Source organism: Columba livia, chromosome 1 (assembly GCF_036013475.1).
Source record: "Columba livia isolate bColLiv1 breed racing homer chromosome 1, bColLiv1.pat.W.v2, whole genome shotgun sequence".
In the NCBI taxonomy this organism is placed as follows: Eukaryota; Metazoa; Chordata; class Aves; order Columbiformes; family Columbidae; genus Columba; species Columba livia.
In genome coordinates this window covers 128,553,537-128,578,391 of record NC_088602.1, presented here as the reverse complement: position 1 = coordinate 128,578,391, position 24,855 = coordinate 128,553,537, and the positions used below count along the sequence as shown (strand labels likewise).

The window sequence follows — 24,855 nt, the reverse complement described above, 5'->3', positions numbered from 1 at the left end:
GAAACACTTGGCCTGTTTTAATATAAAACCAAACATCTGAGGAAGCATCTGTGGTCCCAACAGAGCATGGATAAGACTCAGGAATGACTAGGCTCTGCTCTTGGACCCATCAACTTCTCCACAAGCTGATCTCAAAGACATTACTTTGCCATTTAGGCCTTGGTCTCCTCACTTGCAAAACAAAGATAAGGTTTCTTTCGAGTTTTTTTAATGAAAGAGCTTTGAGTGGCTGGGCCAAAGGAGCTGTATTAGCAGGCTAAAATCTGCAAGGAGAGAAACGAGAGCACAAAAAGGACGGAGCAGGGAGTGCACCTCAGCAGGAGCGAGGCCTGGGTTCAGCCCAGAGAACACACGGGAGGGAGGCACCGTCCATCAGGCGGGACACGCCGGGATGTCAGGAGCTGCAGCCCTGCAGGACGCCCCCCCTCAGCTTACGCAGCTGGCGGGCCCGGTCCCGCGGCCGCCCGGGCTCCTCCTCCGGCCGGCCGGGAGCCAATGCGCGGGGCGGACGGATGGCGGCCCGAGTGTGGTGGGGTTCGGGAGGCGGCGCAGAGCGCCGGGATATGGCGCAGCACAGCACCTTGCTGCACTTGCTCGCCGGAGGGTGAGTATCCCCGCGCGGGGCGGCCGGGGTCCGCAGGCCTCTGCTTCGGGACACGTAGCCGGGGGAAACCCGAGGCTGCCTTGGGCGCGGGGCCTCGCCGGACCCGGGGCCGTCTTCCTGTTCCGGGTCGGCGTGGCCCCCGCGGCTACAGCGCCTTCTCCCCGGGGAGCTCCGAACCCGTCCTGTGCTCCCGTCTGCTGCCGGCCCGGGGGGTCCCCTCCGGCTGCTGCCCTGGCTTGCGGGCGGCCTGCCCGCCCCGCCCCTGAGGAGCGAGGCCTACGGCGACGGCTTGCCCCGGTGCTCGCTGCGGCCGGGCCTCAGGCCGCGGCCGCACTTTGTGCCGGGGACTGTGGGGCACGCATCCTTTAGCAGCTGCTAGAGATCTGGCGAAGAGGACACTCTGCCTTGCCCCACGGCCAGACGCTGCCTGTGCCCCATAATCCTCACCCGCGCTGGCTTTGCTGTGCCAGTTGTAAATGCAGGCACGTTTGCCGCCACGGTGAACCTGTAGCTGTGCAGTTCGGGAGGAAGGAAAGGGGAGACTCCCTGTGAGACGTGGGGGCCTTCACCTGCTATGTTATCCAGTCTGAGTTTACCGGAGATGGCGGGCAAGGGAAGCAAGGTGCCGAACGAGGGAATGAGAGGCACCACAGGGCCTCTTCAGTGGAGGAAATGGTGGAGCATCCTTGTCTTTAGGAGAGTAGCCAGCCTTCCACTATCGCATGGCTGAGATTCCTGCATGTCTTCTCTGGCTTTAAATAGTGTGGCTGACTCTGGTGGGCCGTGTGTTCAGAGCTGCGTCAGGGCAAGGGCAGTGCCTGTGAATTCGCAGTGTGCCCTTGAGCAAGTCCATTCTTGCACTGCGTTTCACCCTGCCTGTCTTTAAGAAACGTGTATAATTTAAGTCTCAAAACAGTGAGTTTTAAGTTTATGATGTCCTAAACCAAAAGATATTGTGGTCCTCTGGGCTTTTCTGAGTAACTGCAGAACCCCCTTGTCCAGAGAGCCACGTTTTCCCTTTCTAAATTCCACAAGTCCATGTGGTAGTGAGGTCTGCGTTGTATCATGTGCAATAAAACACATCATTTAATTGCCCTTAATTAGTAGATTTCCAGTTTTCTGCAGCTAATGCAGTTGTTGTGCTATGTTGATCTTTGCTTATATGTACTTACCCTCTCTGTTGCCACTGTCATTTTATCTGTATTGTTCTCTTTTATTAATTTATTCTTTGAACTATATAGTCGCTGCATCTTAGCCTTTTAAAATATATTTTTTCGTATTTCTTAGCTTTCTTCTTAAGCTTTTTCTCACCTTCATTTTCCACTTTGGCTCCTGAAAAACTGTGAGAGTTTGGCTAGTGACAGGAGTGTTGCTAGTGGGAATTTTGGCAGCCTGTATCCTGTCCTCACCCATTAAGCAATAATCCTTGAATTACAATTAATTAAAACTCGGGAGATAAGATGAACAAGAGATGAATAAGAAGTTCAGATGATTACTGCAGTATATAGTTAATATTATTGTTTCACCTAATTAAACAGATCTCATTGATGAAAGAACAGTTGTTTGCTTGATATGTTCTACAAGAACTGGGGATCATCAGATGAAACTTGAGAGGTTTGTTCCAAACTAATGCAAGAACATAGCTTTTAACACAGTGTGCAGTTAAACTGTGGGACTCCTGGCCATAGGATAGTAAGAAATACAAGTTTTTTTATGAGTCCAGAAAGCATTTTTTAAAAGATTAATGAAAAATGAAGTGTTGGAAGCTATTAATGCGATGTAACATTTCTGGCTGATGAAGTTCCTGAGCTGAAATTTGCAGGAAGCTGGGAGACTAGTTCTGGAGACTAGTATTTCTCCTGCTTTTCTGTAGGTGGTCTTTATTTACCTGTGTCCTAGGCAGAATCCCGGTTTAACTGCAGATTTGTCTGACCTAGCCTTGCTATTCTTAACTGACGATTTTCAAGCCATCTCAATTTTTGGCTACCCTGAGTAAGGGCTAAAATGTGAATTACCAGTAAACCTTGTCACCTCTGTGCATGTTCTCGCACCCTTTTCAGATCATTAAATATGTTAATAGTGTTTTTTGTGTTTCTCTCAACTAATCCTTTTTTTCTGCCATCTCAAACTTTCCAGTTTTTCTTTTGAAATATGAAAGTAAGATCTTTTTTGCCACTACTTTGCTCTGGGAGTACATGTTGTACTGATTGTCAGCTGTTGTTCTTCATCATATTTTGCAGGAATTGCTTTTGTTCCTGCTTCCAGAGTAACGACTTCAGGGTTTTTGTTTTGTTAAACTGGTCTGCTTAAGCCCGGCATAAGGACCCTTGGTGGCTGCTCAGTTCCATGTGTTTTTCATTGTTTGCCCGTCACTGCAGCTTTGCTCAGTACTGAGACAGTCTTTGTCACCAATGGATTTTATCAAAAGTAAAATGTTACCTCCCGCCTGTTGGTGGAAAGATGGGAAATTGTTGCATCTAGTCTATAAGTGATTTTCCTAGACTCTTACTGGAGCACTGCTGTTTGATTCTTTACTGACAACTGGTTTCAGGGCAGGGAAAGAGTGGGGGTTATTTTTTTTCCTTCTTTTTGAGATTTTGTGGTCTGATTTTAATCCATTTAGTATCTATGCTGTAGACAGAGTGCTAAGGTTCTAAGTGTGTTTTTGTGAGCTATCAAGCTCACTTTTTGCAGAACTAAAGTATGTTACATCTTTGTAGAATCCGGCATTTATTTTCATTTTGTTTTAAAAAAATTATATATAGCCCTCCCCTGCACTGACTGATTACTACAAAGTGTTTTTTAAGTTTATAGTGATCTGATTCCATAATTCTATGGAGTGTTTTTTTAAAATCCTGTTAGACATTAGGACTTTTCCACAGGCCCCTAACATTTCTTAAGCATTTAAATCTGTAGGTACGAAGTCTCTTCAATCAGCTATTTTTAATATCCATGGCCATGGGTTTTTTGTGCCTGCTGATTTTAAAATGTTAGTTCCAACTAGATTTTGTTAAATTTTGCCTTCATTAGTATTGGAATGAAAAATATTTCATGTCTTTGTGATGAGTAACAATTTCTTTAACTCTTACTATAGCTTTAAAAATTATTTTCTATTGTCTATACATATCAGTATCTTGAGAAACTTTAACTCAGGAAATTTGTATATCTACTGGAGGCGTGGGTTCGAATTCATATCCTGGCCATGCTCAGGTGCGGACTTCTTGGAGGAATGAGATATTACGAACACATTACATAAAGTTGTGTCCAGGCAATTGCTTCTCTAAATGTTGTCCTGTTGTAGTTTTTCTTCAGCTTTTAGATAAGAAGTTGACACTGCTCTATTCAGACTTCTTAGACATCTTGATCTGTCACCACTGTACTCAATTTTCTCCTGAACTGGAAACTACACTTCTGGTCAAGAAAACAACAGGCCTGTGAGTCTGGAGCCTGTATCAGGCAAATTAGTAGAAACCATGGTAACGTTCCTGTTAGGAACGTTAGACCCCTGGATTAATATGTTCTACATGGGAAGAATCAACATGGCTTTTGTAAAAGGAGGTCCTGCTTCATGGGACTCCTGGATTGCTATGTAGACTGTTTTGGTGTCCATGTTTGATGAGCTTGTTCATGCAGAGAACCTGAGCCGAGACATTTACTGCTTTACTTTTTGTTGTCTTCTGAGCCTGAGCTGAGTTCTTTGGTTGCGTTTTACCTAATCCCAGACTCCCGCTACTCATCATATCTCCTGAGGGAAATTGCTGCTGATCAGCTGCTCTGCAAGTCATCACCAATGCATATATCTGCAAAGGGCTTGACAAAGCAGCGTGAGTGTAATGGAGTAGCATAACTAGTTGCTACTTGCTGGTATCAGTAGCTGCATCACCTTCTAGCTGCCAGATCTTAAGCTCTTGGACTTCATTGCAATAGGCTTCCAGGCATCCTTTTATTTTATTTATTTATTTTTTTTTTTTATCCTAACCAACAGGCAATAGTAAATGAAGCCCTAGGAGCAAAGGCTGTGGGAGCAATATATGTGTGCACTGAGCTGTATAGACTTTTTCAAAATAATTCTTCAGAAATCTGGCCTTTGGGTGTCCTATGCTATCATATGTAATTCCATTGATATACTTGATTGTCCTCTTGTAGTGCTTTGGTTGGCTTTTCTGTCTTTGGAGCAGAGCGAGCTTTTTTTAAGCCTCCATCTGTTGTGAAATGAAGTGAGTTTGGCTGTACCAGATATGAACAACTGTCCATTCATCAAAGCCTCTTGCATGGTTGTTCCATGCAAATTGATCTCAAAACAGTCTTTCAGGTACTGAGCATCCTCTAGAATAACAGACTTGTGAGTCCAAGAATCTGAAGGGCGGAAGCTGAGAACCGAACGTATTGGTTCTGACTTGTCCCTGGGTGGCAGAAGGGGAGATACAGGTCCTTTCAGCATTACTGAGATGTGACTAGGCTGATTGATGGTGCTGGGTCATGAGTTCCAAAAATAGCTTCTGTCTGCTGAAGGTCAGGGTCTGCTTTTAGTAAGCAATTCAAGCTGGGGGTGAGCCTGACTGTTGGTAGAAAATACAGATCTTGCTTACAGAGCCTTGTGATCTCAGCAGAAGGCATTGCAGCAAGGTTGGGCAGCAGAAATGTTTGCTCTGGGAAATTCTGAATTCAAAGATCAGTAGCTTTGAGCTGAGGGACTGCTGAGTCCCCATGGACTTGGGACTGTTTGTCTCAAATATTGAGTGAGATTTCAGAGTGAGGCTGCCAGAAAAAGTTGCAAGCTAAGCCATTATTACATTAATCAGTGTCAGAGCAGGAGGCCATGTGTGATGCAGACTAGGGGACCTAACCTCCTGTCCTAGAGGGGAGAGGTTGTAGACGAGCAAGATCAGAATTACTGCCCTGTTCCTGCACAGGGCTCATTCTTATATGTTCTGTTATGCCCTAGATGTGGTGGCACAGCTGGAGCCATCCTGACATGTCCCCTGGAAGTGGTGAAGACACGTCTGCAGTCATCCCAACTGACACTGCGGCCTCTGTGCCTCTCAGAGATACACCTGCCAGGGATGAGTGTGAGGCTGATGAACCCCACCCCACCGTCTCCTGGAATGCTCAAGTTGATGAGGTGAGTAGGGTAGGGCACTGTGCATGTTAGCACCACCGAGGTGAAGATTTGGCCATCAGGTAGAGAGAGAGAGAGAGGGAAGTAACATTTGGGATGAGGATCTGGAAACCACAAGTGCAGTAGGGAGTTTTATCAGAGCACAGGTACATCTGCTTCTTACAGTTGATCTGTGCTTTGAACTCTTAAGTCTGCAAGGTAGCTTTTGGGACTGTGAGAAATTTCTCAGCTAGTGGTTTGATCAGGCCCAGAGTGCTGGTGTCAACAAGGTAAGGAGGAAATGAGTGAAGGACAGAGTAGGGCAGTAAAAGGATAACACGGGAGATGAGGAGATGATGATACAAGAAGTACTGAAGAACAAGAGACCCCCCAGCTTAGTTATTCTGCTGATTTCTCTGTTTATGTCCTTCTGTAGGACCATCCTTGAGAAGGAAGGCATACGATCCCTGTTCCGAGGTCTGGGTCCAAACCTTGTTGGGGTTGCACCCTCCCGGTGAGTACTGCTCCCTGAGGATAGCTCATGCTATTCGCTTTTTAAAGGACCTTCATGGCAGCTATTGCTCCATGTTTTGAAAGCAGTGTGAGCCATGTGCTCATTGTGCCACAGGGCTGCCTCACACAGACATTTTCTGGAATTCCTGATCATAGTTGTAAGATAAGGTGATTGCTGTTGGTGTCTGTAGATGGTGTCTGATGTCACACTGGACAAACCTGTGCTGGGAGTAAGAAAAGTTGGAATGAGACTCCCACGGCAGTGCCATCTCTGCTCCTCATAGATGAGTTGTAACCTCTTCTGTATTTCTTTCTAACCAGGGCTATATATTTTGCTGCCTATTCTGGTGTTAAGGAGAGGCTTAATGCTGTCCTTGTACCGGAGTCCAAGAAAGTACACATGCTATCAGCAGCCTGTGCAGGTGAGTCTATTCTGTCTCAAATCAGAGCCAAGGGGTCTTTCTGTCTGTAAGTGTAAATGGATTTAATTCCTTCCCCATTACTGCTTCTGTCAGTCCTGCTCTCTCTTCTGCAGTTTTCTCCCTCCACACCTGGAACAGTGAGTTCCTTGTGTAACCAAACCATTTTCTCACTCTTCATTCTTGTTAGGCTCATCTCTTCAAGTAATGGATCTAGTCTTTAGCCCTTCAGCTGCTATCAGGAAAAGAGTTCCGTTCAGCTGTGAAAGGGAGAAGGCAGTGTGTAATTTAGACCATACACAGAATTATTTCTCTTGATATATCTCAGTTCTCTAACAAAATCTTTCACTCTTGCAAGTTTAGCCCATTGTTTCCTGCCTCTTTGTAACGCCAGAGCCTGTAGTAGGGTTGGAGGCAGAGGAGCTAATTACCCCCAGACAAAGGCTGGAATCGGGGAGGAGGAGAATCAAATGGTCTGCCTTAAATGTCTCTTCTCCCATGGGAGCTCAAGGTCATTCTCAAATTGCAATTGCCTGCTGCTTGCCAAGCAGAATTGGGAGAGCTGATAGATCAGCACCTCCTCATAAACTGTCAGTGTGATCTTGGTGCTCATGGCTGCCTTCCTGTTCTGTTCTCCAGGCATTACCTCTTCAACACTCACCAACCCTATCTGGTTAGTGAAAACCAGGATGCAGCTGGAAGCCAGGTAAGGCAGGCTAGCAGTGCAGAGCCACTCTGTGTCAGATCAGGACTAGTTTGGGGGTGGGGTTGGGTAGGGGTCTGTGACTTGCCATCAGAACATAGTCTTCAAGGCATGCTGGGGAAGACTCATACATTGTGTTCACAAAAGCATTTTAGGTCAGTGGAGCAGTATGCCATTCTAACCCTCCTTGCTTTTTCCAGGGTGAAGGGGGAGATGACCAGTAATGCACTCCAATGTGCCATGCATGTGTACCATACTGAAGGCCTTCGTGGATTTTACCGTGGTATCACTGCCTCCTATGCTGGAGTGTCGGAGACCATCATACACTTTGTCATCTATGAAGCACTCAAACAGCAGCTGAAAAACAGCCATCATTCCCTTTCCCCACCACTCACACTTTCACCAAACAGCCATGATTTCTTTGGACTAATGGGAGCTGCTGCTGTCTCCAAAGCATGTGCCTCATGCATTGCATATCCACATGGTGAGTGGGTCCACTCTCTTTGCTTCTTTTCCCCTCGACGGGAGATGCCATGCTTGTAGCATCCATCTGCTAATGTCACTTCCCTTTTTGTCTCTCCAGAGGTCATTCGGACACGGTTGCGAGAAGAAGGGTCACGATACCGTTCCTTTGTACAGACTCTGCAGCTTGTGGTCCATGAAGAGGGACCCTTGGCTTTATACCGAGGACTCCTGGCTCACTTGATCCGCCAGATCCCAAACACAGCTATCATGATGGCTACCTATGAACTCATCATACATTTGGCCTCTTCCACCTTGTGAGCGTGCTGTAGCACCTGGCTGAGGCTGGTGTAGAGATACAGGGACTTCATGGTCCTGAGACTCAGTTTTTTTCATTGCTCTGAGAGGTGGTGCTTTTCATAGCATATCAGAACTGGGTCAGGCATAGCATGCTTGGGACATAAGACTATTTTGTGCAAAGTTTTTTGCTCCAATGTGCAAAATGTTGCCTTTCTTCTTTCTGGAGACTTGAATTATTCTGGTGTTTCAAGGTGTCAGGGCACTGTTTTGATAGTGCCTGCTGTAAGTTCTTTGTATTAAACAAGGGCATGGAATTTACTGGCAAGGAGACAAAGGAGAAAGCGTAAGAGTATCTTAGACAGCCTTAGCATGTTCACTTCTTTTGCACCCAGTCACAACCATATGTGGGTACAGTTGGACATGAAGACAGGCTAGAGCGGAGAGAACTGTAGCAAGCAGAGATCTCATGCTGAGACCTTTAGTGCCCTCAGAGGGGCTCTTAGACTCTCACCTGCTGTGCTGCCTTCCTGCCTGTGAGGAGAATTCCTCAGCCTTGGCTACCAGCAAATATCCTATGGCAGAATCTTCCTTTGGGTCCATAACATGTTGCAGCCTTTGCCCCAAGATGTGTCAGGCAGTTGACGGCCTCTTTTTGTCTTGCAGGGTCTGACTAATCAGACCAAGTACATCAAGGGAAGAAGCACAACCTGCTATGAAGCACTACATGAGCAACTACTACTGGACTCACAGCCATGTTTTGCCAATATCTGTTGTTTTTCCATCCCTTCCATTTCCAAAAGAAAGAGGAGGACGCTGCCTTCCCTCAGAAGTACTGGGGCTGTTCTGCTATTATACAAGCTAGACACCATAGATACTGTTTTATGCTGGTAAAGAAGGTGGATCAGGTGAAAAGATGGGTGAATCTGAGGATTTGGCCTGTTTCTGTTGATGATACACTAAGTGTATGGAAAGAGCCTTATTTTTTTTTTCTGTAATCAAGAATTCAGTTTGCTGCATTACACTTGCCTGTGACAGGCTGGTAGGCCTTCTGTTCCTCTGTGGGTTCCTACCCCTGTGTCCTGGGGCTACATTGTGTTTATGAAGAGTATTTTGACTCTTAAAAAGGTGGGGGGTAGGGTCATGGGTGTTGTGTTTTTTCTTGTTCCAACACATATACTAAAAAGCCCTTGAGGTAAGGCAGTGGTTTCAGTAAATACATGCTCTAGACAGTCTCCAGTCTCACATTACAGGCTACACTGGCTGTTTCTCTGCTTGTAGTGAAAAACTACAGAAGCCCTGAATATTTTATTTGAAATCCATTTATTTTAAAATCCACTTTGTTTCCTCATTCTTCTTATCTTCATTCATTTAGTTTAGGCGTATCGACAATTTTACAAAGCGACACAAGCTGCAGTGTGTTTTTTTTCATGAAACAAGAATAAACCTCAAACAACAACATTGAAAAAATATACAATATATATATATAGTACCTGGGGAGGGGTTGTGAGAGACCCCACTCTGAGCCCTATGGCTGGCTCCTCCTTCCAAATTTCAGTTCTTTCCAAGTCCCTCCTTCCTCATCGTAGTTTGAACTGTGCCACTGTCATGTGCAATTGCCCTAACACACGTTTCTAGAGAGCCACATGGGGGGGTCAATAATGTGGGGAATGTCCACAATGAGAATGACAGAAGATGAAAGAACATGGGAGGCGGAGATGACAAATAAGGGAGGAGCGCATGTGTACACAGTGGGGGAAGGAAGAAGTTCAAAGACAACTCCTCCTTCCAGCCATATGTTTTGGGGGGATCCATTGGACTGGTGTTTTAAAGCTCCTAGCAGCGGTGAGAGCCATCACTTTTGCCAATGATGTGTCAGTCATCCACATCGTTGTTGTCCAGGGAGTCGGGTGTCTCTGAGTCGGTGCTGTCATCTTCATCCTCCATGCCCTCACTAGCTCTGCCCTTGGTGCTTTCTGCTGCCCTCTCCTGGCAGCTCTGGTAGGACTGGGGAGGTGAGACATAGGTTAAGAAAGATCTGGCACCCCAGCTGCCTGCCCAGCCTCAGCCACTCCTCACCTCCATGGGGTTGACAATGATGGTGAGGGCTGAGTCATCCCACATGTCACCCTCTTTGCCTCCAGTGCTTGTGTGCCCCCCTTCAGCAGCCCTAGGAACCTCTTGCTCCATGCCCCGCTGGTGCAAGGAGTGGATGCGCAAGATGCCAAGGATCACCATGAGTGCCAGGAAGCCCACACACACCACAATGATGACAGTGGCAGCACTGGGGACCACTTTGGAGAAAGAAAATGAATTAGAATCTGTCACAGAAACATGCATCTCCAACCTGACCTGCAGGAACTGGGGTTTCTGGGCAGAGCTTGGGTTTTTCATTTAGGCAGGAACTTGTCCTGACTTTTCTGCTCCCTTGGGCACAGGCAGTTCCCACCTTCAGCTGCCATATCTTTGCATGAGGCCTGCATGGTTTTCCAGGAAGCCTAGGTCCTGGCGTCCTCTGATGTCAGCCTGGCCTGCACACTGCACATCTTTATCTACAGAAGTCACCAGAAAATGTTGCACAGCAGCCATTTGTATCCCCCTCTTGGAAAGGAAAAATGTGTGCTGGGGAGACCTTCTACGGGCACAAGGATTTTTAAAGGGTGTAATTTCCGTGCAAGCAGTAGAGATAGAAGGAAGCCAAAAGGAGTCTGCTTTGCATGTAGGACAGAGGTGAGGGCTATGATGGCCTTCTAATTAGTGCCATGGTCAAAGCCTGGCTTCTCCATAGAAGAAAACTTTAAATTCACCTTAGACTGTGAGCCAAACTCCCACTGCTTTGTTCTAGGCCTGCAGGCTGAGCTTTGAGGCCCCAGATAACCCCCTTCTCTGCAAAATCTGGGCTCTCCACAGATTTGTTCTAGGTGGTTCTGTACAGCAGGGACAAAGTTTCTGGTGCAGTCGGCAAGAGTTCGGGAAGAGAGTGGCAAAGGCTGGTTTTTGGTGCTCTCCCAGCATATACATGGGCTGTCCCTGCAGTGGCTCAGTGCCAGCTGCAGAACTGGACCAGCCTGAGATCAGCTGCTTCAGGAAGCTGCAGCAAAAACAAGCACCAGAGGTGCTTTCCATGTTCCCTACATCAGGGGGCCAAAACCAACACAGGGACCTCTGTAACAGTCCTAGAGCTTTCACAGCTTAAGAGGAGCCAGCTGGACTGTGGTCATGCTTGTAGCACAGCGGCTGCCAGCACAAACCAATAAATCTAGTCTAGCTTTCAGGCTTCTCTCCTGTTTTGGGGACAAGAAGCATCTTGTCTGCGTGGTGCCATCTCCTATATTTTTCTGCCTTGTGGGCCGCCACCTGGTTCCATCATCTTTTGTTTTGTTTTGTTTTCAGAGCAGTGGCAGTCTTGATACTCATTTCCCTCCTCCCGCTGAAGCTTCTTTCTGAAATTACATTACCCAAGCACACATAGCACCTTTGCAAGGTGCACAAATGAAATTGTAACAGCTTACAGTTGTTCTTTTTAGACCTTCTTAGGTGTAGATTTCAGACTGCTTCTATCTCAAGAAAACAACACACCAAAAGAGAAAGATTGTTGCACCAAGCTCTAAAACACAACTTGACAGAGACTGCAGTCCATTTGATAATGGTAAGTAGGAAAGGACAGTATAATGGGAACTCAATAAAATGGGTATAGGGAGCCTGAAAGGAATCCTCTGCCTGTTCTACCAGGATATCAGAAAATCAGCAAAGGAATAAACCCAAAAGATAGCGTTACATACTTGGGTTGCTGTGGGTGCTTGCCAAACTGTGCCCAGATAGCTCTGGGGGTAAATGATGGCCTCGGTGCACGAACTGCTGGGAATTCAGAATGTGGTTAGGATGAGCAGCATGGTTCATGTTGTGGAGGACATTCACCTGCAGAAAGACCAGAGCGAGACAGACTCAACCATGTGTTCGTGGTTCATTCTACGTTGTGTGTATTCCCATCTACCATGGAGGCACAAGCACCTATATGTGCCGGTATTGATCCTGTACCTCAACAGTGAACTCATTGCTGGAGTAGCGTCCATTCATCTCAGTGCAGGACAGATGAAACTTTCTTTCATAAAGAGCAGCGCCATGGTTGATGTGGTATGAGACCTGGCGTAGTATTTCCTCATAAACTGCAATGCTCTCCACACCTGAGACAAGAAGAGATAACTGGTGTGGGGTGAGGAGGCTCCTGCTTCAAAGTCATCCGGAATTGTAACTGTGTAGCAACTAGCAGCTACAGAGGAATCCAAGACAATGCTGGGTTCATTAGTTTTAGGACATGAGCAGAGATGGAGGTGGCTGCAAAGGACCTGATGAAATCCCTGCTTGCTAAAACAAGTGGAAGGGAAAGAAGGATGAAGAGCAACAGCCCTGTTAAGTTCTGGAGTGTACAATAGTGTTGTACCAGTTGAACCTGTGGGATACACTGTCCTCCAGTCATGCCATGCAAAATGGTGCTGGCACGTGGGAACATGTGACCCCAAGGAGTAAGTCAAGGAAGAGTGATACAAGCCTGGGTGAGGGCTCAGACACCATGCCGTAGTACTGTGCGCCAGAAGGAGCCACCTCCCCAAGGAAGTGACCTGGGGCTTCCAAAAGCCAAGAGTTCAACAAATGGTTACATCTCAGAGTCTCAAGGAGTACACCCACACATCTTTAACAGTGCGTTAAGTGCTACTCCCAGCAATGCCTGACAGGCAGTGAGAGAAGCGTAATCAGACAGCCAAGGAGAGGACATACCTGTGATAGTCAGGTAGGCTGAGGTGTTAACAAGCTCCAGACCCCGCTGCTGCAGCAGTGCCCCATCCAGGAGCAGATATTCCCTCTCTGGGTCCAAGTCATCTCCTACCAATGAGATCTCGCAGCCATCAAGGTTGTGCACAATCTCATCTGACATTCGTGTGTCTGTCACTGAGGTGCAAGCAGAAAGAAGACAGGGCCAGAAAGTCAGACAGCCATCAGTGAAAGCAGGTGTTAATCAGAATGGTACCAACTTACTTAAAAGTGCTCACATCATATGGAATAACTTCTTTCTCTGGCTAGCACTGACCTTGAGCAAAATCACTGACAGTGTAATTACTTGTTGAAGGAGTCCCCCTGATTCTAATGACATTATTTATGCACATAATAAAGTCACTTTATTTTGGAACAACATAATATTGTCAGAGTGGATCATGGTAACACATCTTGGCTGTAAGGACTCTGTTGACAGTGTGCAAATTAGGAACAGCTCTATCACACGTTCCCAGACCCTGAGTGCTTTTGAAAGCTTTCTCCTGTCTCAAGACTGCTGGTTAGAATTGTCGAGATCTTCTTTAAAATGGCAATCACATTCAAGGACTAACTGCTTTCAGCAGGGCTAAGACCAATCTGTTCTGAGTCAAGAAACCCATCATTGTATGAAGAAAGGCAAAGTTGCTAAATTAAAAACTATGAGCAAAAAATACTATTAACAGAAGAGACACAAAAGAAGTGAAAGTACATGTTGAGCATAGAGCGTAGAGAAATAATCTGAGCCTGCTGGAGAGAAATTAAGGGACTAGATATTACAGGGTGTGAGGAAACTGACTGGGGAATTCAAAGGAATAAGTGATGCAGGAAGAGATTGGAGGAGCTGAGAAATAAGGAAAGCAGGAGACTGAGTAAGTGCAGGAGTGGAGAGGGTAACAGCCAGGACATTCATCCAGTGCTGGATTCAATAAAGGGAAATGTAGGTAAAATGTAAAAGGGATTAGGAATGAGCAGCCTGGGAAAGGAGGAGAGAATGAAGCAAAGGCACTGTGTGGATAGAAAAAGTACAGGGAGGACCAGAAAAATATAAGAACCGATTAGCCTACATATTGACTGACAATGTGCCTTGCTTCTATATTTGTAAATTCTCTCCTATTTTGAGTGTAATGAGGGGCTCTACTTCCTCTGCAGGACAGCAACTCTTGTACGTCTTTCCAGTTTGTCTCTTATACCTCACCCTGTATTCCACTCACCGGTACCATGCCAGTTCTCATCCTTCTTGGCTTCCACCTGGTGAGAAATAGAACAGGAGATCTGGAGGTTGGGGAAGAGGGGGACCCCATCAGGAGCCTCAAAATCTAATGCAGGATGAACAAAGTGGGCATTGCCACTCAAGAGGATCTGGGGGGCATCAGGCTGTAGCACCACAACATAACCTTCCACATCAGGAATGGAGACACAGGACTCTTCACTGAAACACCTGAAGGAGAGCAGTAGAAAGCATCAGTTGGCCCAAGCTTCCACCAGCAATATTGTAAAAGAACACCTGCTGCCCATTACTGTCAGTGAAAGGAATATCCTTTTTCTGGTAGTTGTCTTCAAGCTTCCCTATAGTCTGTGCTGTGCAAGACAGAGAGGTGTGGTAGGAATGACATCACTAGGTTTCAGGTGACTTCGTCACACCCACACACACCACAGAGAAAATGAAAACCAGCCCACATACCTGGAACACCATGAGTGAGGGCAGAAGTTCTGCTGCCTGCACAGACCCTGGGACCCAGGATTACAGTATCCATTTGGATACTGGATACTCTAATATTTATTTTCAGGAAGACTTTTATCCATTTGGAGACCATCAATTAGAATTAAAATACATGATGATGGAGTGTTATTTTAGTCAAAAGAGAGGTAACCCTCTTGCTGAACTTATCCAGAGGTGCTGCTTTGTCCACTCACTTGACAGTAGTCATGAGTCTGAGTGGCCGGACTCCAGGGGTAGCAAAGCGCAGTGAATTCATGTAAGCCACATGCTGGATTGCATGGTTGAAGGTTTCCACATCATCACCCTCCAAGGTAAGCAGGGACTGAGAGGGGTTCACATGAACCTGCAGGTGGAAGAGAAGAAAATACTCAAGGTTCCTTGGCAAACACCAAGAGTCCACACTAAGGGAGACACAAAGGAGAAAAGTGGAGAGTTGCTTGAGGTGGGGGAGCAGGCAAAGTCCTGGGATGCAAGGCTGGGGAAGAACGTGGAGGAGACCCATGCAAGCTCAGCAGATGGGCATACCTTCATCCCTTTGCCAAGACTGTCGAAGTCACTGTAATCAAGCCCCTCACGGCAGGCATACAGGCATTCAATAACCTCCCGGCTCTCCAAGCTACCAGGGCGCACAGTGAAGCCAGCCAAGTAACCATGGAAGTAGTGGTGTATCAACAGAGGATCTCCTGAGAGAAACATGGGAGGTGGACGGTGTGAGAGACATGGTGAGGAAGAGGGCAAAAACAACAAAAGCAACAGTGTGAGGGACATACAGATGCTAAGGGAGATAGAGAGAGACAGAGGTGTGCATAGGACATGGAAAAGCAAAGACAACAAGAAGATGTGGGATCCTGATGTAAGGAGATGACAATTTTTTGAATTCCAGATGGAGGGAAGTGAGAAAAACAGGCCAACAGAAAGACTAGGGAAGTGAATGGTGGGTAGCATAGAGAAGTTTCTGCCCAACTGCTGAATGCCAGATGGAAACAATGTCTTGTCCCCTTCTCACTGTGCTTCTTGTGAGGGCTTTTAAAATAAGCTATATGTTACAGAGGTATTTAGGGATGAGGTGACATCTCCTGATGTCTCTAATGGCTATTGTGCTCTTCAGAGACCAACTTTAATGATCAGGCATGAGGACTCTCTCTCCACATGAAAAGCATACTCTGTCTCTCAAAGCAGGCTGTAGTACTCCTGTCAGCCTTTTCATGCTCCACAGATGTCAAGGTATCAAGGACCAAACTGCCAAATAAGGGTTTTCTTTCCCAAGATGGTGGAAGGTGGCAGGACAGGTTTGGGGGAGCTGTATGAGGAAGGCACCATGCAAGAAGTGATAGTCATACATGGTGAAGAGGGGAAGAGAACTATACTCTTTCTTTTCCCTACCTTGCGCAGTATCAGTGGAGTTCTCATTTCCTTTGACTTTCTCTTTGTTTTTCTCCTCTGCAAAAGAACATTCAGACAAGCAATAAGACATGGGAAGAGAGTAGTTACAGGGTCAGGCAAGGACCTACACAAGTGCTTGTATTGGCCAATCCAAAAGAACAGCTCTGGAGTCACATGCCAAGCAATGCACCCTCCAACCCTAGAGACAGCACATCACAGATGAAAGAGGGCAGAGTTCCCCTCATGAAGAGATGGTGAGACTGTACTGAGTAACTGATAAAAGGGAAAAAGCATAGGGGATTTTTTATCCTTTTCCAATCATTTGGGAATTAATTCTCATTTATGGAACATGGTCGTAGCCATGTTTGCAACAAGCCATGTTCTCAACATCCCTTTGAAACTCAGATGGTTCCAGAAGGGTGTCCCAAGCTGAGTAATATTTGTTGGTTGCAAAAAGTTGGTAGAGGGACACAGAGCTGTGGGAAGATTCCTGACCTGGGAGAAGCAGTACTAAATATTTGATATTGCTAGAAATTTCTGCTGGACTGAAGGCAAGCATCAGGCAAATTCCTTTAGTTCTGTCCTGCTTCAGTCTTGCAGGGGAACTGAGAGACCTGGGAAATGCAGTCTTGCATCTCCACAAAATGGGCTTTAATCTGGTAGTGGCTTAACTATGTTCCTAACCTTATCTTTGCCCTCCAACCCAGTTCCTCTACAGAATGACATGTGACTTTTTCATATACAGCCTCAGGACACAGATATCCCCATCAATACAACCAGCAATACAAATAGTACTGCCTACTCTAGTGAAAACTTTTGATAGAAACACCAATGCCTGAATTAGGTACAGTTTCAACATTCCTCTGCCTGAAAGCTTATTATCCATCGCATATTCTACTGCTGTTGTCCATGAAGCTGCCAATGACACTTGCCCCTGAGCTATTATTACTGTGGCCTGCTGGCTTGGTCCATAAGGAGGGAAAAAGCCACATTGGCTTTGGTGCCAAGGAAGCAAGAAGGCTGCAAAGTGTTTTGCATCATTTATTATTGGGCAGTGTTTCACCTTTTCTGGATCTCCCTCCACTCTCTTGTTTCCCATATGGGTTGAGCTTGGTTCAGGGAGTGGGCACTCACCGGTCCAGCAGGCTCCAATCATGAGCAAGGGTTCCTGCCGTGGGGGGTGAATGAGGCCATTGTCATGGATGAGGGCAGGGTCATAAGAGACACCATCCACGTAGAGCGTGACAGTGGGGAATTCCAGGTTAAGGGCATAATGGTGCCATTCATCATCGCAGACCTACATCAGACAGCAGAGGAAGAGATGAGCGAAAGGCAGAAGGAGAAGGGACATGGGGAAGACGCAAATGCTTCCTCACCTGCTCAAGCTTCCACAGAAATTTCACAGGCCTTGCACTTTCCAGCAACGGCCAGTAGAGGAAAGCAATCCGGCAGCCATGCACAGCCAGAGAGTAATGAGAGTAGCCATCCTCTGCCAGGGACAAGTACAAGGAGTTATGTATCATGCCTTAGAGCAGTCTCACTAGCCAGAGCCCAGAAGCACACACCAGCCTGCACAACTGGCACTCTACACTGGCTGCTCCCAGAAAAAGTGACACCTGAAGAAGCTGTGTTCCCCTGCCCAGATCCCGCTCAGGAACACAAGAGATTTCCCCCTACCGGGACAATCCCTTCTAACAAGTTAGAGGCACTGGGCAGAAGTGTCCCCACCCCAAGAAAAGTGTCTCACCATTCTGCACTGTGCTGCAGATCACTGTCTCCTCTTCCCGCCTGCCTTTGCCAGGGACCACGGCATGCTTCATCCATACAGACAGGGTGAAGTGGTCACTCAGCCCCTCATGGGCATTGGGCCCATTCACCACAGGCACCTGGGCAGCCTGGCTGCCATTGAACCAGTAGATGAGGCTGCTGTCCTGGCTGTAGTGCACCGAGAGCCGCGCAGTCCAGTTCACCGTGGGGCTAGGCACTGGCAGCAGGTCAATCTCTCCTGAAGCAGCACCTACGGAGAAGGGAAGGAGTCATGGATGTCTGCATGGGAGAATAAGGAGCCTGAGAACTGGGGAACAGATGAGAGGGTGCTAGAGCACAGGCAGAGGAGGAGTTGCCTATAGGCCTTGCCCTGCCTGGAGAAGGCTGGTGACTCTTCCATCTGTGCTGAGGTAAGTCCCACAGGCTTTGAAACTCAGTTGGTTCCAGGAGGGTGCATCAATGAACAGAAACCTCTGGCTCCCCAGCAAGGAAAGCATGGGGAGACCCTTATAAATATGGGCAGGGTGCTCATTGCCCCTCAACGCAGCATGTGAGCTACGTGTTCTCCCAGCCCCACTGACCACACCAGATGCGAGGAATGTGTCCCCCAGCATCTCTGCTGTGTGAGGCACAGAGCTACCACTGTGAACCCCTCTAGGAGAAGGGGCAGGGTGCTGTGGCACAGCTGCCCTTGGCCCAGGAAAGAATCAGTTCACCACAGAGTTTGCGTAGTGACTTCTCGGAGTAGTTATCCCGGTCACAGCCCTTGGCCACATGGTTTGTCTGCAGCTCCACAGTGGCTTGGATGTTCCACAGAGGCTCATCGCAGGTCTCCAGGTGAATGCTGGGGAAGAGTGCAAGGCTGCCTGCACCTGGGATGTACTCAATCCTCTTGTTCCAGCCTAATGAAGAAGAGTGAAAGATAGGGGTTAGGTCCAGCCAAGGACCCAAGGCCAGAACATCTGGCACACATACAAGTGGCATCTATTTACTAGCCCAGAACCAGAGATTTTTGGTCCTTTCCATGTTGAAAAGACTTTATGCAGCTGGCATCAGTGCACAGGAAGACTTCCTAGATGCAGAGAGTCCAAATTTTCAACTTCTACAGCTAGTACTAGTGTAGCATCACTCCTTGGATTGTCAGTTTCTTCTGTCAGGCAGAACAGATATTTAGCTGTGTTGATTTTCCCTTATTTCTATTGACTAAGGTGAACCCATAGGCATATAGCACCTCTGAAAAGCCAAATATCCTCAAGATAAACAGCTCCAAAAACAATGTACATTGAATACAGTCTGTGAGCCTTCTCAAGTACATAGCAGTTCACAGTAATCCAAGAAAGGATTTTCCACTATTAGAATTGTCTTTCAGTGGCTTTGCAACTGACTTATCCCCTTAGATGGGACTGATGGGTTGGTGCCAGAACTGAACCATATATTTGGGCATACAAATTTATATGTGTATATACAAACACAATGAGTAGAACTGAGTAGTAGTTCAGCAAAAGCAAAGGGAAGACATAACTGTATTTGGAAGTTTCATACCCTGCCAGCTGGGCTTGCAGGTGGGTTTCACCTGGATCTCCACTTGAGCATCATCAGAAGCCCGCTTCTTTCCACAGTCATAGGCTGTCACCATGAATTTGTAGAGATGATCTCCACTGTACTGCAGCTTCTCCGTGTTCTCAATGTTACCTGGTTAGCAAAACAAAGAGCTGAAGGGAGAGGAAAGACAGTCTCCTCAAAGATGTTCCTTCTAGAAATCACTCTTATTTTTGATCAACTACAAAAACAACCAAAAAGGGGTTGAGTTCCACCGGTACTGCCACTCTATAACAAGCTACAGCATCCCACAAAATGGCTGCTGCACCTCTGCACCAGGAGAGAAAGATCAGCAGTGCTAGAAAATTCATATAGCACAGCTCTGCCAGCAAATGGGACTGGCAGAGAGGGAGCAAAGCAAGAAAGGGGGAGTGACGTGCTCATGGCAGGTGCCAATTCTTACCATCATTGTCAATCAGAAAGGGAATATTGGGGGTCAGGATCTCGTAGTAGCAGATTTGGCTGTACTGTGGTGAGCAGTCTCCATCAATAGCCTCCACACGTAAGATACGGTCATACAGCTTTCCCTCAGTCACTGCCACACGATACAACTTTTCCACAAAGACGGGAGCAAACTCATTCACATCGTTTACTCGGACATGCACTGTGGCCCTGATGCAGAGAGACATCAGTAAGAACTGATTGGCTGATTAGGAGCCATGCACCACCTACATTTCAATGTAAGTCACACCCTTGAAGTGCATCAGTCTGATTTCCAGCCATCAAAAGCAGGGATAAGGAAAGAGACCTTGTTTTCAATGCAGCAATGTTGGCACACAGGAGCTTAGACAATGGTTTCCCACTCCAGAGAAAGAGCAAAAGGAATGATCATGTAATCTGGACCTCCTGCCTATATGCAGCGACATAAAACACCACCCTTAGACACAACTGTCAAGCAGCCCTCATTTCTAGTGTATTCAGTCATGTGACTCAGTCTTTAGGTCTTATTGACATGTCGAGTTATAGTATCAAGGCTGGAGAAAAATACTTCTGCCTAAAGGAAGCATTCCCACAGCAATTTTCATTTGCGTTCCTGTGATAGATCACATTTGGTAACATGCAACAACGACTACATGGACTTACTTGTGTGATTTCTTGGTATTTGCTCCATCAGGTCCCTCTCCACAGTCATAAGCCTGGATGGTGAATGTGTGCTCCTTATGTGCTTCACAATCCACCGGTTCCTTGGCCCGGATCAGCCCCTCACCTGTAGCTTTGTCCAGGATCACAGCTTCAAAAGGTACCCCTGCCCCATGGATCCTGAAGCCACAGATTTCACCTAATACCCACAAAGGCAGAGAGGAAGGGGAAAAGAAAAGGAATGAGGAGAGCACGTTATGCCCCCTTGCTTCCCTTTGTCACATTTTCTTCTTTTCTAACTTACAATTATCTTTCTTCCTCATTATCACCTCTCATTTTGAGCAATTTTTGGTTCCCTAGGAGTTCCTTTTTCCATGTCTTACAGCCATTAATGGTGTAGCTTGCCCTCTACTGTAGACCACTCCCATGGCAAGGAGACTTGACCAGCATCAAGAAAGATAAGACGTTACAAGGCTTAAGCTAGATTTATTAGTGCTACACAGCCATAGGACTGCGGAAGCACCTTATTTCTCATCAGCATCTCTCAGCGCCTTATATTGTAGATAGACAGCCAAAGCATGAAGAACTATGATGTCTCATCCACCTATGCATGCAGGATACGCACAGTACCACAGGGCACTGCCAATAGGGTCACCTAAATCCTGAAGTTCAGCTAACAGTGACAACTTTTCCTCTCCCAAAGCTGAGGGAGGATGTGTGAGGAAGCTCCAGGCACGGTGTAAGCAAGCACCAAGAATACAACCCTCGTAAAGCCTCGTCTGTAGTTTCAGGGATTTGTGCTTACTGTTAAGGGATGTAGCACTGACAACCAAGTGTGCCCTTCCAGCTTCCTCCAGTGCTCATAGACACAGAGCTGTGCATGTGATCTTTAGAAATAGCAGAACTGCGTCAAAAAGTAGATGGCTCCACCCTCAGTTTCTCTCCCTAAGCGAAACAGCTCACAGCATCCTAAATCAAGCTGTGCCCAAATTACCTGCAGACTTCACTAGGGATCTCCTCCAGAACAAGGAATCCAGCACAGGGATGAATGTCATCCTGTCTCTGCCTCTTCATTAGACTCCCCCTGCCTCCAACCCTTCCCACAGCTGTTGCCCACCTACCTGCATAGCGCAGTGGAGCATCTTTGTCCAGTGCAAATAGCGGTGGGTTGAGCAGGACTGTGTTGTCGTTCTCCATTATGATGCCCTGATACTCAGCTTCAATCCAGGGTTTGTGCTTGTTTGCTGAGGTGGATTTGGGGCAAGAGATGGAGCACAGGTATGTGTTAACCGCCAACGACAGATTCAGTAGGAAAAGAGCAGAATATCATCCTGTGGCAGGTAACAACCATCCCTCCCCACCTTCTTCTCTGGAAATAATGAAGTCTGAAATAGGCTGGGAGAAAGAAGTTATCTTTCTTTAGTGCTACTCTACATGGGTCTTGGGAGACCTCATCAGAAACAATGTGTTCCTTCTGGTCTCTTCATTACTTTTGCATTGGAAACGTGAGGAGAGGCATCTGGGTGCCCAGGAAAGCTGAAGCGGTTAAAAAAAAAAAAAAAAGTATGACATTAAGAGGCAGGAGTAGCCTGATTCTGGAGACAGACTCCAAATGCTAAATCCTCTAGCTCATTGAAGCCATAATTAAAGGATGCAGGATACATTTTCCCTTGGAGTGTCCTCAGGTGACAAGTCTTGCATGCAACCATTATCACTTATGCCTAGCATCTTCTGGACTAAGGCCCAGCATCTACACACATGTACTCAGGCACACCTTCAGCCAGTCATCCTACATGTGTAATAATCTACTCTGAGAGTCCTTTGCTCCTTCTTTCCCCACTCCATGGTGAGCACCATATTCCCTTGGCCCCTCCTTGCTAATCCTGATGGCTGGAGCCCAGCCAGGCTTGGCATGGAGGCAGCAGCCAGCAGGAGGCTCTGAAAAATGTCACAGGCCCAGAAATAGCAAATTAATCTTCATCACACAGGCTCCGGGGCAGGGAAAGGGAGAAATAAAGGGGTGGGGGGGGAGGGAAATAGAGGGGAGAGAGAAGAAAAATCATTATAAATTAAAAACCCCTCCCCCATACCCACTCCCTGCCAAATGGGCCTCAGAGATTATATTACATAGCCTAGTTACAACCACCATTCCCAGATAATCCCCTACTCTCTCAACCCCTCGAGACAAATATTTATTACAACCAAGCAACATTTTGAGCACAGCATGGCTCAGAGCTGGTGGGAAGTAGGATACAGAGCCTTTCCCCTCAAGGGCACTGCTTCCAATATGTGAATTCATCCTCTGCAGCACAGTATGCTCTAAAACCGTACCAGTATGGCATGATGTGTTGACTCGAAAGGGACAGTATCCCTTACAACCAAGCACTTCACCAAACTGTGGCCAGGGGATGCTGCTGGAGCCAGGTGGTGGGCCAGCAGACAGGATGACAGGTTAGAGAGGGGATGCACCAGCAGGGCAGAACGGGCAGACCCAGCCGGTTATAGCCACGAAGAGCGTGGGCTGGCATTTCTCCTTCACTGTATTGATTAAGATCATAAAGCATTGCGTAGGAAATCCAGAGAAACATCCATCCTGCTCAGTATGCAGGTAGAATCCTTCCTGTGTGCAAGCGCCCATGTTCCACCCCACCCCTCCATTGCCCCCACCAGATTCCACTCTGTGACAGCTCTAGCCTGTGCAGCACAGCACCAAGGTGGGAATACGTAGCTACAAATGCCAAATGTGCCCTGTTGCTGGGGTAACAAGCTGGTGGTAGAGAGATAAATCCTTTGCTGCATCCACCTGCAACTTGGAAATCACCAATCGATTTGTCAGGAAATTAGTTCCTGGAGATGTGAAAAACATTTTGGGAATATTTTTAGGATAAAGAGTAGCTCCTGTAAATATAAAATAATTTGCCAAAGGTGGGTAAATGTTTCAGAGTGTAAATTTGCAAAGGAGAGAGAAAATCCAGAGCATAAGGAACCTTGCCTCACCACTGGGCCCCTTAGCACCAGAGTAGAACAAATAAATGCCCTGCCAATGTCAGCATACACACAGCACTGCGTTGCACCCACTCTGTAGCCTGACCTCACCCAAAGCACAGAAGGCACCCTAAAGTGTCACATTCCCTGATGACCCCTGAGTCCCTCGCATGTTTGCGGATTCTCCCACACTGTCAGATTACTGACACACTGACTGAATGAATTTCTCATGCCTGTCTCTACAGACACAGACCTAGAAATCTACATCTTTCTCCATTGCTCTACATGTTCAAAGAACATCTGCATTCAGAACGTTACAGCTGTAGCATTAGGGTTGTGGGTTTTTTACATACTTAGCACATAAAATGCTATTTTATACAAGCAACCAGCATAGTTAACATAAAACTGCACAATAATTCCTACTGACAGATTGTAGATGGATGAACTAGAATCGGAAGATGGAGATAGAGGACGTGTTTTGGAGACCACAGGGGTCTCAGTATGCTAAACGAAGGATCCACACAGCGATAACTGAAACAAAAGCAAGACAAGTGGGTGGAAAGGGGAAAACGCGGGGGGAATGCTAGGAGGAGAGGAAAGAACGGAAAAAAAGCAGTGGCAGGAGACAGATGGAGAAAGTAAAGAGAGGGGATGGGATGACGGCGCCCGAAGGGGCAAAGAAAGCCAGGGCCGCCGGGGACTGCGGAGACCCCCCGACAAAAACGTGTCAGCCGAAGGCGGCGGGCAGCGCGGAGCCGCACCGCCACCGCGGGGGCGGATGGATGAGCCAAAGTGCCCCTCATCCCCGTCGCAGGGGGCAGCTGGAGGGTCGCCGCGGGGTGCCCCGCCGCCGCCGCTGCCCGGGACAGTGCCCGCGGCGCTCCGCCGCTCACCTTTGTTGGAGGCGCTGCCGGGCAGCGCGGCGCAGAGGCAGAGGAGAGGGAGGAGGACGACGGCGCGGGGCCGAGGGTCGCCCATCGCGGCGGCGGGTCCCAGCCCGCCCGGGACTACCGGACAGCGGCGGGCGCGGCCCTGCCCGGCCCACGCCCTCGCTCCCGCGGCGGCGGCAGCGCGCAGGGACGCCGCGGTACCTCCGCGAGCCCCGCTCCGCTCCGCTCCACTCCACGCCCGGCCCCGCCCCGCCACTGCAGCATGACGTCACGGGCGCGGCGGGGGCCGGGGGTCGGCAGCCAATGGGAGGGGCCGCCGCGCCAGGTGCTATGGGGGGGGTGCGGCGCTGCTCGGCTCGGCTAGGCTCGGTGCGGTGCGGGGGAGTTGCTATTTTCCTCCTCACTGTAAATCTGGGCTGTGCACGGAGAGGGGCGAGGGCTGGGGGCACCTGGGTCTGGTGGGCGACGGTGGGCGCTTCAGAACGGGCAGCCAGTGCTTCGCCCCGGGAAGCATCCTCGCACCTGC

The 24,855-nt window shown here is 47.7% G+C and overlaps 2 protein-coding genes across 3 annotated transcripts; one reads left to right on the top strand and one right to left on the bottom strand.

Annotated features, from left to right (window-relative positions):
• Nucleotides 1-444: 444 nt before the first annotated feature.
• LOC102093857 (solute carrier family 25 member 36) lies at nt 445-9,566 on the top strand. 2 transcript variants are annotated; one of them, XM_065028295.1, is made up of 8 exons: nt 456-604; nt 2,143-2,218; nt 5,550-5,726; nt 6,139-6,216; nt 6,537-6,637; nt 7,274-7,340; nt 7,538-7,821; nt 7,921-9,566. In XM_065028295.1, the coding sequence occupies exons 1-8, from the start codon at nt 496-498 to the stop codon at nt 8,118-8,120; spliced, it is 1,092 nt and encodes a 363-aa protein (XP_064884367.1). In that variant the 5' UTR covers nt 456-495; the 3' UTR covers nt 8,121-9,566. The 2 variants fall into 2 exon arrangements, with proteins under 2 accessions (XP_064884377.1, XP_064884367.1); XM_065028305.1 differs by lacking the exon at nt 2,143-2,218 and having other exon boundaries at nt 445-604; nt 7,921-9,434.
• CLSTN3 (calsyntenin 3) lies at nt 9,403-24,571 on the bottom strand. Its single transcript, XM_065028272.1, has 18 exons — nt 24,333-24,571; nt 21,576-21,698; nt 20,458-20,653; nt 19,778-19,986; nt 19,318-19,467; nt 18,492-18,677; nt 17,756-18,025; nt 17,385-17,497; nt 17,143-17,305; nt 16,009-16,065; nt 15,151-15,308; nt 14,820-14,968; nt 14,117-14,343; nt 12,873-13,043; nt 12,135-12,280; nt 11,879-12,014; nt 10,176-10,390; nt 9,403-10,103 (listed from the first exon to the last, which is right to left on the bottom strand). Exons 1-18 carry the CDS (start codon nt 24,415-24,417, stop codon nt 9,972-9,974), a joined length of 2,886 nt encoding a protein of 961 aa, XP_064884344.1. The 5' UTR covers nt 24,418-24,571; the 3' UTR covers nt 9,403-9,971.
• Between the last annotated feature and the right edge of the window lie 284 nt (nt 24,572-24,855).